The sequence below is a fragment of the Sphaerodactylus townsendi genome, linkage group LG01, assembly GCF_021028975.2.
Source record: "Sphaerodactylus townsendi isolate TG3544 linkage group LG01, MPM_Stown_v2.3, whole genome shotgun sequence".
NCBI lineage: Eukaryota > Metazoa > Chordata > Lepidosauria > Squamata > Sphaerodactylidae > Sphaerodactylus > Sphaerodactylus townsendi.
Window position 1 is genome coordinate 114,640,244 of NC_059425.1, and position 20,173 is coordinate 114,660,416.

General features: G+C 41.4%; 1 protein-coding gene across 50 annotated transcripts in view; it reads left to right on the forward strand.

The window, feature by feature from the left end:
* Window positions 1–20,173, forward strand: part of TRDN (triadin) — a 294,546-nt gene that overhangs the window by 93,397 nt on the left and 180,976 nt on the right. For 48 of the 50 annotated variants that reach the window (XM_048491475.1, XM_048491557.1, XM_048491551.1 and 45 more), the window contains 4 exons: window positions 506–571; window positions 8,348–8,404; window positions 11,710–11,892; window positions 18,649–18,708. In XM_048491475.1, the coding sequence (XP_048347432.1) occupies window positions 506–571; window positions 8,348–8,404; window positions 11,710–11,892; window positions 18,649–18,708 (366 nt within the window). The remainder of the gene's footprint in view (window positions 1–505; window positions 572–8,347; window positions 8,405–11,709; window positions 11,893–18,648; window positions 18,709–20,173) is intronic. The other 2 variants (XM_048491656.1, XM_048491623.1) reach the window with 2 other exon arrangements.

The window sequence follows — 20,173 nt, forward strand, 5'->3', positions numbered from 1 at the left end:
TTTGCCCTCTGACCCTTAGGGGTTGGAGGGCAGCGTGGGCATGTCCCTTCTCCCTCCAGAGTGTTGGAGGGAAGAAAAGGAAAGCAAACAACACAAACAGGCAGCGCCTAAAAGTGGCGCCCTCACGCCGGTGCCCTTCACATGGCGCCTGCGGGAAGATGCCACTTTCCAAATAACTCGCTCATTGAGCGAGTTAGAAAAGGAGCATTTTCCTGCTGTTCTTTTTTGGGGGGAGCACAGCACTGCTGTGCTGCAGCAGCTCATACTGCTTAGCTGTCATCTCAGAATTGTCCATGAATGAATTGTCCAGATGGTATCTGCATTATTACATTCGTTTTATGAGATTTAAATATGCATATTTGCTACACGTTCTTGACTTGTGATGTTTTCCAAACCATCTATCTTCTGCCTAATGTATTGCTTTCCCTTGCTTTTCTTTGTTGTTCATTGTGCTATACTATTTTCTCTTGAATGAGAGTACTGTGTCATTTCTGTTCCTTTCTAGTACCTCCCAAGGAGAAGCCTGCAAAACAAGAAAAGCATAAAAAGAAAGAACCTCCTTCACCAAAAGGTACTTTTATTTGTGGGATTCAGTGACCTTACTAGGAAGCAGCAGCAGCCTATCTTAGGCAGTGGGTGCTAGATACTACTAAAGGCCTCCAAAATACAAACAGCTGTGATCTTATTGATCCGGAAGTACAACCTCTCAAAATTACCAGGAAGGTCTCTAATAATGTCCTTGTGCTGCTCTGTTCATTCCACTGAGGGTTGCCTAGAAGAACTTCCCAGTGGATTGCACTCAATGTTCATTAATAAGAGAGGTGCTGCCATTTGGGGTGTTCTGTCAAAGGTTCCAAGATCTTAGACCAGGCCTGTATTAATATTTTAGCTTAGTATACACATAACTTTTATACATTACTTCCCATTGAGCAAGCAAATTATAATGTATTTTCAAAGGCTTTCAATGTCGATTTACTCATATTAGAGTTGTGGGCTTTCTTGAAATGTGGTCTGGTAGATTTTGTTCCTTGACAGTGAGCCTACAGATCTGTGGCTGGCATCTTCAGTGGTGTATCACAGAGAGAAGAACAACGCTTCTCTCTGTGATACACCTCTGAAGTTACCAGCCACAGATGCAGGCGAAACATTAGGAACAAGATCTACCAGACCACAACCACACAGCCAAGAAAGCCCACAACAACAAGCAAATTATACTTTATATTTCCAGATAATCGTGTGGGTATCAAATAAGATATAGCTGTTGACCTTTTCCTCCAAAGATAAGTCCTTAACATAGTCCTTTAACTGTTTATAGGTTTTCTATTTAGTGGGGATCATGATATTTCTGAAGTTGTTTACTATATCTTGGTCTGTGATTTTTATAGATCTAAAAATAGACTTTTTATTTACTACACCAACTTTTTCATTCCAGCATATTATGTGTGTTTCTCTCACTGACAGCTTTACTTTTATTCCGCAGCAAGACAAATAAAGATGCCTAGAGAAGATGTACATATTTTGCAATTACCACACACATTCTAGTCTGTGAGGAGGCAATCTACTATTCTTTTCATTTGTTTTCTATGTTTAAATATGCTTTGGGACAAAGTAAAAAAATACATTTCTCATAAAATCTTTTTCTTTTTTACAAATTATTAACTCTGACCCCATGTTTTTATTTGTTTGATTTCCTGAAACTTTTATGCATTACTTTTCTGGCTTCAATAGCAACACACATAACGAAAATAAGTATTACAAGTCTTTACAAAAAGTTAGAGGAAACAAATCTTCTCACTTCAGCATGGCAAGTATTCTACTAGGCAGGGCAACTCTAGTAAATGTCTTGACACTGGAACCCATATCTACTTTCTAAAACAAATAAGAGTGTTTTTTTGCTGAATATAGGTGATACAAGGGTTTATATCTAGTGAGGTGGCCCCAAAGTTCCATGCCATGAAAAGCTTTTATGCCCAGAAGTTATCAGTCAGATACTATCGCACTGAATGTATATTCTTGTCTTCCCTCATCATGAGGATAGCCAGAACAGTTCAGACACTTCTATACTTTTGGGTTGTCTTCAAGGGAAGCTCCATATCCAAGATACTACGTTAGCCAATCCTAAGAGCTATAAAAACATAGCCGGTGTAACAAATGAATGATAAAATATACCACTATGGGATGCCAGTGTGCAGGTGGGACCTGGGGAACTGCCAGAACTATAGCTCATTTCTAGACTACAGAAAAAAAATTTCCTGAACAAAATGGATGCTTTGGAGACTAGACTGTCAGACACAGTACTCCACAGTACCTCACACTGTCCTCTCCATAAACCATCTCCAAATCTTCAGGAGTTTCCTAACCTGACTCTGGCAACCCCACCCCGTTTCACTGCCAATGACCTGGCAACCCTATTACCACCCCCTCTATCTGTTTAGTTGTGAATGCTTTCATCTTTTATGTGTACCTTTTCTGAATTTAGCCTTACTTTATAATACTTCATGAAATATTTCATGAAATTAACCAGTCTCCATACACTGTTTTAGGAGGGAATTGGATGCTTAATTAATGAAGTATTAATGACACTGAGCCATAGCTCTAGTTAATTAAGTTGCTTCATGTAGGTTTTGAATAGCATTAGTGATGATTTTAATTTACATTGCACTTATTTCCATGTGTCTGCATCTCTGAGCAGATAAATAGGCAAGATAAAAAGCCAACTATAGCCAGTTGTTCAATTCAGACTATTTCAGTAGAATGGCCATTGGTTACAATATGAAAAGTTACTGAGAGATCCAGCAACATCAACAGGATGGAGTACCCTTTTATCCTCTGTAGTTCAATAATTAGGGCTTCTTTAGCCAATTCCATTCATAACCAGATTGAAAACTGAGTTGAAAAAGGCTGAGGAAAAATATTCCATTCAGAAATCCCTGGAGTTGCTCAGCTACCATATATCCAATGGACTTCTCCAGAAAATGTGGGTTGGACACCAATTTAAGACTGGTTAAATCATCTTTACATATATGACTTTTCCCAGAATATGAGACTTGAGCCCCTTTTCAGGTTATTTTTCAGATTCATATGTCATCCATTTTTGGGCCAGTTCTGTGTAAAGCAACATTTGGACCAAAGTTTAGTATCTCAGTTTTCATTTTGTTTTTCAGTCATCTTTAAAGCACTCTGAACTGCCCTGGCCATTTCAACAGTACTGCTTTTCCCACAATTTTTCACAGTCCATTCTTTTTCAGCATTGTTTTTTTTTAAAAAAAAAACAACTTTCTAATATTTTCATTAAGATACTGGACCAAATCAGAGGTCTCGTGATGTCATGGCACCATTGAAATACATGTATGGCTATCCTGGAAGTGGCACAGGCTTGCATCAATGTAGGTGCCCATCCCACCAGTGTAAGAGGTGAACACAGGTGAGGGCCATGCAGCTCAGCAATGTTCAAACCCAGAAGAGCCTGCAAGCCTGCAGCTCTGCCAACAGTTGAGACCACACTGACACAGCGGGGGGCAGGCTGGGGGCATTCCCAGGAGAATCTGTGTTCAAATCCCCACTCCTTCTTATGAAGACTGCTGCGTGACCTTGGGCCAGTCACAGTTCTCTTAGAATTTTCTCAGCCCATGCAAAGCCCATGCAAATCATCTCTGAAAGTTTCTTGCCTTGTCTGCTGTGACTAGACAGCATATCGTTAAACAACAACATGTCGTTAAAGCAGTGAAATTAATTTAGGTTTCATTGGACAATATTTATCACATATATTTCAATTTCCATCTTTTTCTGGAAACAAATTCGGGACATTTTTACATCTCAATGAAGTGTTTTTTTCAGGGGAAGTAAGGAAGGGGCACTGAGAACAATGATTTCAGTGGCCTAGAGTGCCTCTTCATTTCCCAGTTCAATTGATACTTCAACGGGATTGCCACAAGTCTTCCATCACTAGTGTGAAAGCAAGTTTTATGGTTAGCCATTCTAGATAAATTAGTGGCTGAGATTGTTCTGAAGGACAGAGACTAAGGGATAACTTTATTGATGTAGCATCAGGAACAAAAGGACATATCAGCTTCAGTTCATCTTAAGAAGTTTTTTCAAAAAAAATTATTTAGTTCTCTGACTCTCTCTGACTCAGCCTTCTTTATTCAGCCTTTCAGTCAGCTACCACAGCAACCCACTTGCATACAGGGCTAAAACAAAAGGACATGAAAAGCAGAAACTCACCCCTTAGAGGCTTCTTGTATACTTTACAACAATTTATCATTTGTATTCTATATGTTAACCAGATATCATAGAATCATAGAGTTGGAAGAGACCACAAGGGCTATTAAGTCCAAACCCCTGCCATGCAGGAACACACAATCAAAGCACTCCCAACATATGTTAATCCAGCCTTTGTTTAAAAACCTCCAGAGAAGGAGACTCCACCACTCTCTGAGGCAGTGAATTCCACTGTCAAACAGCCCTGACAGTCAGAAAGTTTTTCCTAATGTTTAGGTGGAATCTCTTTTCCTGCACCTTGAATCCATTACTCCGTGTCCTAGTCTCTGAGGCAGCAGAAAACAAGCTTGCTCCTTCTTCGACATGAGGCAGCAGAAAACAACAAGCTTGCTCCAGATCTCCCCCAAGCTCAGGCTTTCATCCAGAACTGTCAGAGTTTGGAAACAAAACCTGTTTTCTTACATAGCTGATCTATGCATAATTCATGCATAAATCATCCTTTTTAAATTGGTACATTGTGCATTTTACCTGTTTTAATTTTATTAATTCATACCTTTGCAACTTGGTTGCTACACTGTGCACTGCCTTGAGTCCAGTGAGATAAGTCAGGATGGAAACATTTTACACAAATAAATGAATAAATAACTAAACAATATTTTTAAACTGGACTCTGTAACCCTAGGCCCTTCAGTTGGAGAAAAACAAACATTTTTTTGTACAGAATTGATGCATATATTGCTTTTATGCATATATTGCCTTTGGCTGGGTTGAAGCAATGAAGCAGATTGTTTGGTTTATCCATCATGGGATCAGGTATTCAGCACATGATAAAGATTTATCTTGATGGGTAGAATAATCCTGAGGGGCATCTGCATCAGGTCAGCTAGCTATGACATAACTGTGGCACTGTTAATCTGCCCCCTGTATGGTTTCATCATGGAGCAGATGGCAGGAAAAAAAGTCCTTAATTTTGGCTGTCATTGTTTGCGACCACATCAGTGTCCCCAGCAACTGCACCCCAGTGTTCCATGGAGTTATTGTAGGGCGGGGCTGTAATGGATAGGGCTTCCTGAAGCATTCGGGGGCTGGCTGGCATTGGAACTGAGCCAAACACTCATCAGAGTCCAGGATCAGAAAGGAATGCTCCCATGCTGTCAGTGGTGTAGGGGGTACCTACCACCCAAGCCATCCTTGGGAAACTGAAGTCTGTGCCACTCTTGGAGAGAAATGATCCAGCCGCCACAGGCTAAGTGATGACCCATTGTCTTATTCCTGTTTGTAGGGGATTAGCAGCCCCTTCAATCATGCCACTTCTCCCTTTACCATGCCTGGCTCCAAACTGTTCCCAGGACAATTGGTGAAAGTCTCCATTTGTAAGGAGGGCTTCTTTTTATGACCCATCCCAGTCTATGTATCCTCAGCTTGGCAGTTATGTGCACCTGAGCCAAGGTGTGCACAAGAAGAAGCCATGAGCTGCTGCACTGTACAGTGCAGTCAAAAGTTCCTGTACAGCAGTAATTGACCCTGAGCTGGCACCCCGTGGGTGCAGATAGGGGCTTTCACAGGCCCTCTCAAGAGATTTTGGTTATGCTTTTTACATTAGTTTTGTTACCCTAAAAGGGCATGGGGTGACAGTGACTTCAGAGCTAGGAATTTCCACATTCTGTGAGCAGCAAATATCCTCCTTCACCCGTTTGTGGGCTTATCTCTGCTGGCAAAGGACATCTGCAGAACAGAATTCTTTCTAAGCATCCAGTCACTCTAATTAAGAAGCTAGGGACTGTGGAAGGAACCTCATATCCATATGGATGGCTGATCCCTCCACGGTGTAAATCTTGATGTGCACTTTTTAAAAAATTCTAGCATACAAACACTGCATGCTGGGAGAATTTCCAAAGAGTGAACATTCTTGTCTGTGTCAGTTGTGTTAGCTGACTAAAATAACTGCATGTGTTGACTAAGATCTCTCCCTTTGTGTGTATGTATTTCTGTGGGTTCAGACATTGTTTATTGAAGCTTGAAACCTGTAAACTGTAAATATGAAAAAAGAGTTACGTCGTATTTTTTGTAATGTAACAAAATAAGTAAACTAAGATTCAACAGTTCTCTGTGAGGGAAAGGGTGACTTATTTACCACAGAAAAATAACTAGTTGATCTTAACTGATACAGCAACATACTCTCCAAACTTCCCTGCTTATTTGGGATCCCTTAAAGGAAAGAAAAAATAATATACCCAATGTAAACTTAATTTTTTCCTTCCCACCTCACATAGATTGGTTGCTCCTAGCTCTAAGGATAAGCTGAAGGCATTAGCTGAAAGTAGTTGCAACCTGTTCTTTTTGCAAAGGGTCCTTTACAAAGTTTGAACTGTGCTGCTCACTTTACCCCCACATGAACATAACAGGCCAAAGAGGGCTAACCTATGTTTATTTGGCCCTTTATACCCTTTCCAAGTGGCCTCCCAATCATTTGGAACTGTAGGCAAAACCTAGCTTTGAGCTGACAGATCCCTCTGCAAAGTGACCTTGGTCCAACTGCCCCTCTATTTTTGCAAGGAATATTCTCTTCACCCTGCAGGCCATCCACACCTGCAGGCCACCCTCCCCTACAGTGGCACTTCACTGAAAGCAGGTGCACCTTCTTTGCCTTCCTTCTCAGAAGTAGCAGGATAGCACCCATGGGTGATTCTGCCACCTTGCCTTTTTGCTCAGCCAAGGCCCCTCACTGCTTCCCGGTCTACACCCCAGGCGGGTTGGGCAGTGGGCTCCATACTCTGGGGCACCTCTTTTCAGCAGGAGAATCCTGGTATGCACATGGAGTTCTGGTGGTGATGCTGGAAAGACAAGCCCGGGAAGACATATACAACCAATGTTGGCCCAAATGCACCCAGATTTGGGCCAAATGCGGGATTCGGTGCACCTGAATATCCAAGCCTACTTGCTTCCACTGAGAGTGAGCACAGACACCAACTTGGAAGACTTTAAAGGAGAACAGGCACATTCATGGAGAATGGGACTACTAATCACAACTGATATATCACCCTCCCTCCCCCCCCCCCATAAACACACCAGCACTATGGGCAGCATGCCAGGTGATATTTTAGTGGCAAAAACATTTTTTGCTACTTAGATTGACCTTTTTTTTTGCTATTTTCTGGGATGATGAGGCATTTCTGTGTTAGTTCTCAAGCAGTCCTTTGTTGGTGGCAGGGCTTAATATTTTTCTGCACTTTAAATGATCATGATTGTGCAGTTACACAATTGTGTCAGATGTCTGGGAGGGGTTCAATTTCACTGCTTGCCATGGGCGCCATTTTCTGAAGATATGCCGCTAATTATGGAGTGAACTAACTCTGGCCATGGCTCATGATCCTCTCACAATTACACTGGTGCAGAGCCTGGTGCCTTATTTCCTCTTCTGCTCAGCCTCCATGCTGCACCCCTAGTACCCAGGAGCAATGCAGAGATGCTGTGGGTTTGCACTGTGTAACCAGTGCTTACACCAGCATATGTCCAAATTCAATTGGTTACCAAAACCCATTTCTCCCTGGGAAATGTGTTAGGAAACTGCTTACCTTGACTAACTTGATACAGATGATCAGATGATCATTTTGCTCTGTGTCTTCTCTAAAATATACTGAATTCAGTAGGTGCTGTGACCCTTAAGCGCTGCTGAATAGAATAAACATCTCAAAAGAATATCTACAGTTGAAAGCTGATCAGAGTCATAAACATGATATATGTACAGTTATCTAGTATTGCTAAGTAGATATGCTATAAAATAATGTTACTGAGATTGCTAAATGTTAGGATTAGTTCAAATATATTTTAATAATTCCCTAATAGGCTATAAAAATATTGTAAAGACCTCATTTATATTCTGTGGGGAAACTAAGAGATATTGAACCAAGATACTGAACCAAGACTGGTAAACAGTGCTAAAGTCCTTAGTTGGGGTTACAAATAGGCCACTGGTCTATGCAAATCCACTAATTAACAAGAAATAGATATTAACATTCTAGAGACACAGTACTTGAAGTCCATGTAAATATCTTTTCAAAATAGATTAATCTGTATGTTTTTTACAACAGCTTTGGTAAATAAAGACAATCTCAATTTATTTCAGTAACAGAAAAGGTGAAACCTGAACAAGAAAAAATTGAAAAGAAACTTCCTCCAAAAGGTATTTTGCTGTTATTAAGTTTTTGAAGCATTCATTTTGAATAGGTAACTTTCTGCCTCTCCCTAGAATGTAGGCTATTTTAGGTGCTATCCCACTTGATGTCATATGTTCCTCAGTTTTTACTCAGCAGGATTAACTCTGGCCTAACAACTGTAAGAAAGGCCATTCAACTAAGGACCAAAGTTCTGTTTCAGTATATGCAATGAAACATGGCCAGTTTCGGAATTCTTTGTCAAGACCAGAAGAACATTAGGCCTAATCACTTAGATCTAATGACAAAATTTGCCAGTGAGCTCAAAGAATAAAAATTAACCATTAAAGATGATATTTTAGTTTTTTTGCTGTAAAGATATCCTGGTCTGATTTCTTCAGCTGTTGTGAGATATTGATGATCCTTTTAACCTTCATAGATGTGCTAAAAGTAATTTATTCACAACTGTATACTTTAAAATATGAATAACATTTCTGCAACACAATAGAGCAATTGTAATATCTCTTTGATTTTGAGCAGCATCATTAACTGTCCCATTATTGATGAGCAGTGGAAGAAGGTAGAAATTGTTAGTCTCGAAATGCTGATGAATATAGAATGAGAATTGTTCCATGCAGACACAAAGAAGTCTGCAGTGTAGGTAACACCCAATAAAAATATTCATGTTCATTGTATTTTGACAACCAAAACAACTTATTGATTCCTTGCCCTGGGTTAAAAGGACACTCTGATTACAAATATATATGCACTAGCAGGGTACCCGCGCTTCGCTACGGGGAATGGGAAAAGCAGAATGCAGAAATGCAAATACTCCACCCGTAAGAAATGCAAAGAACTCCACCCATAAGACAGTTGTGGCCAGTAATATCTTGGAGCGTCCTATTTAGGGCCTCGAAACCTCATGTGTGAGCCATGGTGCAGTCATGGTCCTGGGGTCCCGCCATGAGGCTTCCTATCCTGTGATCACAGGATCTGTATGAAGTTGTTGAGTCACCCTGTAGTGGGTGCAGCAGAAGGAATGGGTTGCTATGCATTGAGGAGCGTGGTGTTGGATAGTAGGGCACCCGTGGTTCGGTACGTGTTGGTGAGTGCGGCATCTCTGTGAACTTCAGGGTGACAGAATACTTCTGTACAGGGTGGTTGTGAACTGAGGGGTGACATGCAGAATATTTCCTTACAGCCTACCTGTGGAGTGAGGGGGTGGGTTTTGCATATGTTGCAGCAGCTTCCTGGCGCTGTCTGTGTGTAATGCAATGGGTAAGTTGATGTGTGTATGTAAGGCATATTCTCCCTTTAGCGGTTTCAGCAGAAGGAACAGGTTCCTGTGTGCTGGGGAGCACAGTATTAGACATGGCCCCTGTAATCACAGTGTCTGTATGAATTTGTTGAGTCACCCTGTAGCGGTTGCAGAAGAAGGAACAGGTTGCTGTGCGTGGAGGAGCGTCATGTTGGATTGCAGGGCACCCATAGTTCGCTATGTGTTGGTGAGAGCGGTGTCTATATGAATGTCAGGGTGACAGGCAGCATACTTCTTTGCAGTGTGTTTGTGAACTGAGGGTGACATGCTGCATGTTTCCTCACAGCGTGCCTGTGGTGTTGCGGGGTGGGTTTTGCATGGTTTGCAGCAGCTTTCTGGTGCTGTCTCTGTGTAATGCAATCTGTAAATTGCTGTGTGTATGTAAGGCATCACATCAGTGGATCAAGCATGCCTGTTGTTTGGTGGGCAGTATCACAGCTTGTCGATTTGGATAGTGGAGTTAGAGCAGCAACGTGGCCGTCACTGAAAAGTCCTGTGACATGAAGCTGTATATGTAAACGTGGAATACCAATCACTGTTAGAGTGAGTGACTCATCAAAGGAACTGGGAAGCTGTTCCATTAGTGGGTATTCCCAGTGGGTTGTTCCATTTTCTTACCCAGGAGGCAGAAGGGAGAATCCTAGAAGGGACTCCTTCCTCCAGGAAACAATTCTGATTACCCCTGGGACAGCCCTTTATAGGCTTTCTTTGCAGTTATCCAGTTGGATCCTCAGCGTCCACTGGATGCTGCAAATCTAACACATTTATAGTTTTTGTAATTAGTAGAGATAAACCCTCCCCTTTAAAAAAATCTGGGAGTCTGTTCTATGCCCTCTGTGAGTGGATCGTCTGTATCTGAAAATTGAGTTTCCTCCTGTAAGCATTCACCCTCACTTAGATCCTCTATACCCAAGGGACTGGGTTGAGAGAAGCTAAATGGTCCAGGATCTAATGGAGCAGCTCCATCTGCTGGCTATTGTGGCAATCGTCTGGTATCCTGGGAAGCCTGAAGTGCCAACTATCACCCATGGAATGTTTGGGCAGAGGGGCAGAGATGAATAGGAAAAACAGTAAACAGCTAATATCTCGAGTTGAATTCAATATTTTTGGAAATCCTTTCTTATTGAGCGCCTCGGGCACATGAGGAACCAGCGTGCCGAATTTCAAGTGCGTAGGTTCGACAGTTTCTGAGTTCTGTTGTGAGTTTTAAGTTCAAGCCTCAGGCTGTTTCTGCACCGGCAGAAAACAGTGCCTTAGGGGTGGTAAAAACACCATCCCTGTGGTTCTGTTCGCACAGCTGGTGCTGCTGCATTGCAGCAGCATCGCAGCAACCCTCCCAAAATGGCAGGAAACTGCCGCTTTTGAAACTTGCTCCCTAAGTGAGTTTTTTCAAAAGCGGTGTCTTCCTGCTGATGCGGTACGAAGTGCACCAGCATAAGGGTGCCACTTTTGGCCCCTACGGTGTTCTGTTTACATATCTCTCTTCCCTGCACAGCTCTGGATGGCTGAAAGGACATGCCCACACTGCCCTCAGACCCCCGGAGGTCAGAAGGCGGCGTGGGCTTGTTCCTCCAGCCATCCAGAGCTGCGCAGGGAGGAGAGGTAAGGTGACTAGGACGAAGCCGAGACGGTTCCGTGCGGAGCCGCTTCTGCAGTTCGTTTCAGCTTCACGGCTACTCACACAAGACCATGTGAACTGTCCCCAAGCCTTCACCAGCATAATGAGAGCCATTTCTGCCACTGTGCAGAAATGGCCTTAGTTTCTGGAAATTAAGTTTGTAATTTAGCTGGTGTTTAAGTGGCAAAGCAGATTCTTATTTTTCTTTTTTTAAAAAAAACCTGCATTGAAGATGTTATTGTTTCACATTTTTAATAATTCGTATTTTATTTTATGTTTTTATCATTTATGTTAACAATTTATAATTTGGGAGGCTTTCCAGATACCTTTTTAGACACAAATTAAAATGGCATAAAATAAATAAACCATTATCTTGACTGTTTTCAAATAATATACAGAAAAAAAGAGCATCAAAGTCGAAGAGAAGGCTAAAAAGGATGTGAAAGAAGGAAAGCCAGAACCCAAGGCATCTGAAAGAGAAAAATATAAGGAAGCTAAAGTAGAGAAAATGACAGCACCACCAAAAGCTAAAGCAAAGGAGGAGACAGCATTGATGCTTCAAGAAAAGTCAGAAAAGAAAGGTAACAAATACCAGGAGACTGCATCAGAGGATCTTTGAAGTGGAGGGGGGAAAGAAAATCCAGGCAATGAAACTAATGTTGATTCAGAAAGAAAGCAAATGTTCCGCATGGGCTTGAAAATAATGGTTGAATTAAATCCTTTTCAGTTCACATTTCAGGTTCATTAAATGGAGATGTTGCACAAATGCAAGGCCTGGTGTTTTTGTCTTACAGCTAATGATTCACCTTACAGGCAAATATATTCATTTTGCAGTGTTTCTTTATGGAACAGGTTTCGTTACTGAGGATTTCCCAATACAAGAATGAAGCAGTGAAAAGATGCAAGTTAGCAGGATATAGCAATCTGTCTGTATAATGCCTCAGATTTCTAAATGTGTCAGTCTGAATTTCTGCTTGCAGTTCCTGAACTGTGTTGCCAATATGGGAAGCAGCAATACCATTAGAAAATGGAGAGCGAAAAATCAACAGCAGGCAGTAAAATGGGAATTGGTATTTCAGCTGAGAGAGTGAGCTCCCTCCTTCCAAATGCCTCTCCATCCCTGTACACTGCAGTAGATGAAGGCAGCATAGCTCTTGGAATGCCTAGTGACATCAGCAGTCAATAAGCCAATACCCTCTTCTGCTCCATCTGCTCTTGTATGATATGAATAACTTTCCTATGATTGACACAGCTTTGAAAATTTCACACTAACCACTCTGCCTATTCCATTTTAGGCAGGTTTTTAAAGTGACAATCTTTTAACTGGCTAGGCATTTGGATCCTGCTGTGACTTACAAGTCATTATAATTTCAGTGCCAAGATGGACTGAAGAATAATTGCTTAAATCCAGGAATGTAGGGTCCTATAATTCTGATTTGCCGTTTCATTGTAATTATGTGAGAAAACACAACCTTGGGAATACCTGCACAACGCACATCAAAATTACTTTTACTCTTGCTTCTTCTGGCCTTAAAGTCTACATAAATCATCAAGAAATGTTAGAAACTAGCACTTGTGGGACAAAACCCCACTCTTTTAAGTATAAGCATTTATTTCAATAAGATGCATTGTCTTAAAATGAATCTTTAGTCATAGAGTATCAGGAAATAATTGCAGTATGCTATATTTATTTTTTAAAAATTTCAAAGTAATCATTCTATTTATGTGAGTTGTAAAGATTCATTGAGCATGGAGGACATGTTCAAACTCTTACTGTCTCATAATAGTTTTTTTCTTCAGAACTGTAGCATCATTGCATATTATAAATCGCTGTATTCCAAGATTTATGGCCCATTCTGGGGGGAGGGGCAATTGCCATTGGGAGGCGGCATGGCCCTATTCTGGCAGAAATGCCCTCCCTGGGGCACTTATCCTGGCATGGTGCAAATCTGGGACATTGATGGGGCATTCCGGAAGTGTGGCCAGGGGTGGAGCCCACCTTAGTCAGCTTCCATCCTGGTTTTGCCTCTGAATATGCAGTCACCTGTGGCATAGGCATACACCATCCATTTAAGTGCCTTAAGCCCATAGGTTGCAATGGAGGGCCTTTTTAGTGGTAGGGAGGGTTTTTGTGTATTTTACCTTCCTGCACTGCCAAAAAGTCCTGTGTGAAGGTGGTGTGGTGATGCCACAGTGGTGTCACCCCTAGCTGCTGAGGCCCTGGATTGGGTTGCATATAATGTGATTCAGGGTCATGATCCTTCCTAGCAAAGGTACAGAGTTTGAGTGTTATCATAAATTTCCACAGACTTCAGTTTCCACCTCCCTTCCCATTGTGTAACATGTATTAAGCTAGACAGGGGTCAGAATGAGCAAATGTCAAGGTGTTCTTGTGGCAGGCACACATCCAGTACAGGAGTTTAGAAACAATGCTCTTTCAGGGGACTCAGATAGCTTGGGAACAACATACCAAGCCTGCTCTCAGGATTCATTTTCTGATTTTATGTAAACTTTATTTTAGCTGAACAAAGACAATCAGATGAAATCAAATAATTGGACCATTAATCTTTTAATTTATTGTCGAAGGCTTTCACGGCCGGAATCACTTGGGTGCTGTGTGGTTTCCGGGCTGTATGGCCGTGTTCTAGCAGCATTCTCTCCTGACGTTTCACCTGCATCTGTGGCTGGCATCTTCAGAGGATAATCTGAAGGATCATCTTCAGAGGATCATCTGATCCTCTGAAGATGCCAGCCACAGATGCAGGTGAAACGTCAGGAGAGAATGCTGCTAGAACATGGCCATACAGCCCGGAAACCACACAGCACCCAAATCTTTTAATTTGTTTTTCTGCAATAAATATTACGCAGGCCATTTTAATCTTGGAATGTATATTTGGAAAAAAAATCAATAGGAAAATTTCCATAATTTCACTAACATTTAGGTTGTGTCCCTAAATATTAGAAATAGAAGATATGCTGTTTATCAACATCTCTTGGATAAAGTGCCCTGAAATGAATGAGAGCTGTTATATAGCATAAATGAAATATTTCTTTTATTATGTATTACATTATTTTATTATCAGACTTATATCCTGCCATTTTCCAAACAATGTTGGGTTCAGGGCAGCTAACAGCTTTGAAAAATTTAAAACAATCATGTGATCCATAACAATTAAAACTGTAACAATTAAAATATCTGTTGGTGCTCCCATTTCATTTCACCACCCGGGTGACCAACCAAGGAAAGAGAACATAAAAGAGAGAATCAAAACCGAAGATCAGAACCAATTACTTAAGAAGTAAAGCAAATGACATGATTAAGAATAAAGCAAAATAAAAATAAAGGTAAGGATATGGAAGCCAGCAAAGATGTAACCGTTGTTGCTTCAGCAAGAGGCCTGGCGGAGCATCTCTGTCTTACAGGGCTGAAAAAAGCTTTGGCCCTGATTAAGAACAACAGAATGATTCTAGGGCCAGGGACTACCAGCAAATTATTCCCAGCCAAGCATAACACCCTTCAGAGGTTATTTTGGGAGAGGTGGCCCCATAGGTACAACAGTCCCAGACTCTTTAGGAATTTAAAGATTAATACTAAAACCTTGAAGCTGATCCAGCATTTACTAGGTATAATACAGAGCAGGGACGTAGGTATAGATTTTTATGGGGTGGATTCAGGGGGCGGGGCCATGCCCCCACCCACCCCTGAGGGCATGGTCATCCCTCATCAAGCCCCGCCCCCAGCCTCAGTGCTTATAAAAGCAGATCTCCAAGGCCAGGGATGACAGATTCCCCTGCCCTGCCCCTCCCACTGACTGGGCTCCCAGCCAGCAGCTGGCAGTCCCTTCTGCCCTCCCCTCTGGGCAGAGATGTAGCTAGGAAAAATAGAACCTGCTGCAAAATCTGAGTTTTGCGCCCCCTCCACATGGGCGGCCGCTGTGATGCTGGAATACATCCCCAAACAGCATCATTTTCAATGGTGTTTAAACTGGGGAGCTCAAATTCTCCTTTTAAACCCACCTTAAAGGGAGAATCTGGGATCCCCAGTTAAAACAACATTGAAAGTGATGCTGTTTGGGGATGCATTATCCCCCACCCTGAAACAGCATCACTTTCAATGTTTAAACTGGGGACCTCAGGTTCTCCCTTTAAATCCATGCCAAAGGGGGTGGATTTAAAAGGAGAATCTGGGGAAATTTCAGGGGTACCTGCTGTCAGGTGTGCAATTGTTAAGCTAGCACCACCAAACTTTCAGGGTATCTTTGAGAGACTCTCTTGATGATACCACCCAGATTTAGTGAAGTTTGGTTCCAGGGGTCCAAAGTTATGGACCCTCAAATGTGTAGCCCCATCTCCTATTAGCTCCCATTGGAAACAATGGGGGATGGGGCATCCCCTTTGGGAGTCCATAACTTTGGACCCCCTAAACCAAATCTCACCAAACTTGGGTAGCATCATTAGGAGAGTCTCCCAAAAAATCCCTGAAATTGTGGTGCTGCTCAATTAAAAACTGCACCCTCTGAAAACCAAAAACTAAAAAACACTTAAAAATACAGAAAAAACCCACAAACGGGGTGGGGGGGGTGGGGGGAGCTTCGGACATGTAATGGGTGGGTTTAAACCCGGGAACCCCCCCTTACCTACATTCTTGAATTACAGAGTGGTTATGTTGTACGACCTGAATTCATTTCAATGCAGCTTGCAAAAGCAACCAACTGCATGACCCACATTGATGCAGAGAGATTGTGCAATACTAGTCCTTAGTACAAAACATGTTAGAAAATGTTATAGACATGGGATGCAACATCTCTGAAATTAAGTATTGTTATTTTAGAAATGAACAGTCCTAAGTAGGAATGTGTAATGCAAAATGTTGCTTATTTGCTTTAACAGAAAAGTACTGATATAAAATAATCCTTACAAATCAGCAATGTTGTGCTAGTCTGTCAGATTATATTTCTGATACAGATATTGCCATTCTCCTGGAGTGCACAAGTATTTCAGGCTGACCTTATGACAAATTCTGTTCTATTAAGTTCTGTCATTAACAATGTGTAGGATATACTGGTCACATTAAAAAATCAGATGACTTATTTGCATACTCTTAAGCATGCTGGTCAGGAAAAAATGGATGTGGTTGGGTGTGCAGCATTGCTTCAAGATGTGAGCATTGGGCTGAAAGAGCAATGGCGAACCTGATAAGCTTTCTCAAAGTTCTGCTGGAAGCCAGAAGAGGCTTTTCACACTGGAGATGAAATTGATATTTGAGTTTGATGCTCTCTTCTCTTCAGTGAAGAGACCTCTCCCGATTGCAGGGGTGAGGGGAAACTTGCCAGTTTCACTGCTGCTGTTTGCAGCCTATGAACAAGAAACAGATAATGTGCTGTACAGCTAGCACTGTAAATGTGAATACTAACATGACCACCAGTGGTATTTACTCAAGTAAAGTGGTAACATGCTCCTGGTGATCCTCTGCTGTTAGGTGCATTTGTTTAGGCAACTGCTCATTTGGCGTTTGGGAAAACAGTGCCTGCATATAAGATTTCTGAAAATGCAGGGGTATCGGAGACACTTTGCAGGCTTTCTGTGAATGAACATGAACATAAGGCAGAAACATGGCAAACCGAGCCAAAATAAGGAGGCTTGTTTTACACATCCCTATTCCAGATTAATATCTCAGGGAATAATGCACAAACTGTTCTCCTTCTCAAACCAAATTCTTTTTAACTGTACTGGGATAAAAGAAATAGTACTTGATATAGTATACCCACGGAGCTATTATTGCTCAGGAAGATGGGTTTGGCCTAAATTCGTCAATGAAAGCCCAGGGATTCTCTCTCTCTTGAGTGCAGCATTTCAGTTATTTAGCAACAGCTGCAGATAAATTAAAAACAGAGGGTTTATTGAATTAAATATGAAAATGAATTAGAGAGTCAGTAACATATTACTTCCGTTATATGAATTTATCAAACAGTTAATTTCTTGCTGCCTCTAAATTTTTAATTTTCAGAGGCCTGCATAACTTTATTTAGAATGTACATAATTAGATCACATATTCTGCCCGCAGGAAAAGTGTTAGCTCTAGAAAGGAATAAAACCAAATAAAATTATGATATAATGGCCAGTGGCAAACCTTGCTGACTGTCAAGTTTTGCCATGCTGATTCCAAACTGTCAGTTGTCACTACTAGATTAATTGTTCAGTTCCATAAATTCAAAGGTAGCATAGGAAACTTTAGCTAGTACAATGATGTGAGCGAAACATTAATCCAGAGTCCCCAGTGTGGCTGGTTGGCTGGCCGGCTGGCTGGCTGGCTGGCTTTCTGAATAATCTGTAAAGCTCTTTGCCATTTGATTCCATGGTTTAAGAGTTTCTTTTAAAATTTCCATTTTATTTTGGAAGATCCTTTTGATTGCACTTTATAAAATAGAAATAACCAGTTAAGTGTCTGATTTTCGTCTCACTATATTTTGAATTGAAAAAAATGTCCCTCAATGTGAAACAGGCCAATAATGATATTACCCATGATTATGTGGCATTTAAGATACATTCAAAACTGCACGCATCCTTCAGTATGCATTTGAGCATAAAGAACTGTAACATCTGAAGCAGCCTTCAGAATGTTATAGCCCAATTCATAATCTGAGCTGATGTCTGCACAAGCATTTGCTTGGCCTCCTCCACTGGTTTATATGTCTGTGCATGACTCTTTTACAGAAGTCCTTAGTGATTGTTAGTGCTTCTCAGAAGTGAGAATTTTAAAGCCATGAGTATGTAATACCATCGGAGCGGGACAAGGGAGAAGATAGCCCCTAGAAGAAAGATCCCTAAAAGTTATAGACTCTGGCTGTTCTTTTTAGGGTAGTCACATGTCTCCGCCCCCACCCCGGCCACCAGTAGTGGATGGGTTGGGTTAGTTTGCCATATCCTGGTAGTGAATTTTTTGGAGATTTGGGGAAAGAGCCTGTGGAGGATGGGGACCTCAGCCGAGTTTAATGCTATAGAGTTCATCCTCCAAAGCATTCATTTTCTCAAGGGAAACTAATTTCTGCAGTCTGGAGATGAACTGTATCTCTGGGTCCCACCTGGAGGCTGGCATTCCTAATTCTTTCCTCCAAAGCCCGTCTTAACAGTTTTTTTGTAATTAGACATCTCCAGTCATCGGAGTCCTTACATTGTCAAGTAAACTAGTATGCTCTTTAAAAAGAAGCATGATATTGTTCATCTATTTTGATATTGATTACTTTATATACCAAATACTTTAATGCTGAGCTCAAACACAAGTGCAAAGAGATCTCTAACTGTGTCTTATTACTCTTCTTTCCTTTCTGTTCTGCTAGATCAATATGCATTCTGTCGTTATATGATTGACATGTTTGCACACGGGGATTTTTATACAGGTATTCAAACTGAACTCTATCACTGAACTTTTGGTTACTCTGAGAGCTTCTGCTTTGTTATGCTCTTGGTATGTGTGTGCTCTTTTTATTTGTTAAAACTTGAAGAGTTTGCAAACAGACTTTAAATAAAGCATATCAACTAATGGCTGTACCATTAAAGCTTCTAATACTCTTTACTTGCAAATACTCTGTAATTGCATGACTGAAATATAACAGAATATACAAATGGTAACATAAAAACCAACCGAAACTAATAAAAAGAACAGAACAGTCCTTATAACAATTAGTGGATGTTTGAGTTATACATATGCCAAACCCAAAAGATCTGCATGTATATATGTACTTATTTATGTATGTATTGATTGATCCCTCGATTGATTGATTGATTGATTGATTGATTGATTGATTGATTGATTCATTCATTCATTCATTCATTCATTCAATTTGTTCACCACCCTTCCCTAGAAAGCCCAGGGTGGTTTACAACAATCAATGAACCATTATATAAAACAGCTATAAATAATCTAAAACCTCAATATAAAATGATATAGGGAAGTGAAATATAACAATAGAAACATCCTTTAAACTTTTTACCATCTTTTTTACTATCTTTAAAATGTAGTAAAAAAGCCTGCAGATTTGAAAGTATTCTCTTTAGTCATGCAGCTAATAAAAGTTTCATGCAAGCATATTTTTGCACAGTTCAGAATAAACAATTTCTTATATACCTTTGTTTGTATTAGATGTAAGTTGCAATGGGGAACAGGAATAAATTATTGGGAATTTCCCCAAATCTCCTCCAGAATAGGGGCATGATATTCCTGATTTTTCTCTCCTTGTTTTAACAAAGCTCTTTATCATGTTGGTACGGAGCTTTGGGCTGACCTGTCATCAATATGCTGATGACACTCAGCTCATTCTGTTGATGGAGAGGGGAACAGTCATCACCCCTGTGGCTCTCCAGCATTGTTTGGAGGCGGTCGCTGGTTGGTTGAAGCAGAGCAGGTTAAAACTGAATCCATCGAAGACGGAGATCCTTTGGCTGGGTTGGGAGGGAGGGGCTGGGGATTTCCAGCTGCCGGTGTGGGAGGGGGCTACATTGGCACTGGCCTCCTCCATTCGTAGCCTGGGGGTCCACCTGGATTCGTCTCTTTCAATGGAGACCCAGGTGGCCCATGTAACCCGGGTTGCATTTTTCCATCTTCGTCAAGCCCGGCGGCTGGCCCCCTTCCTCTCTCAAACGGATCTGGCTACTGTGATCCATGCAATGGTCACCTCCAGGCTAGACTATTGCAACTCGCTCTACGCAGGCCTTCCCTTGCATCTGATTTGGAAATTAAAACTGGTCCAGAATGCGGCAGCCCGTTTGCTCACAGGGGGTGCCGCCAGAGACCATATTTCACCTGTGTTGCGCCGCCTGCACTGGTTACCGGTTGAATTCTGAATCATTTTCAAGGTGTTGGTA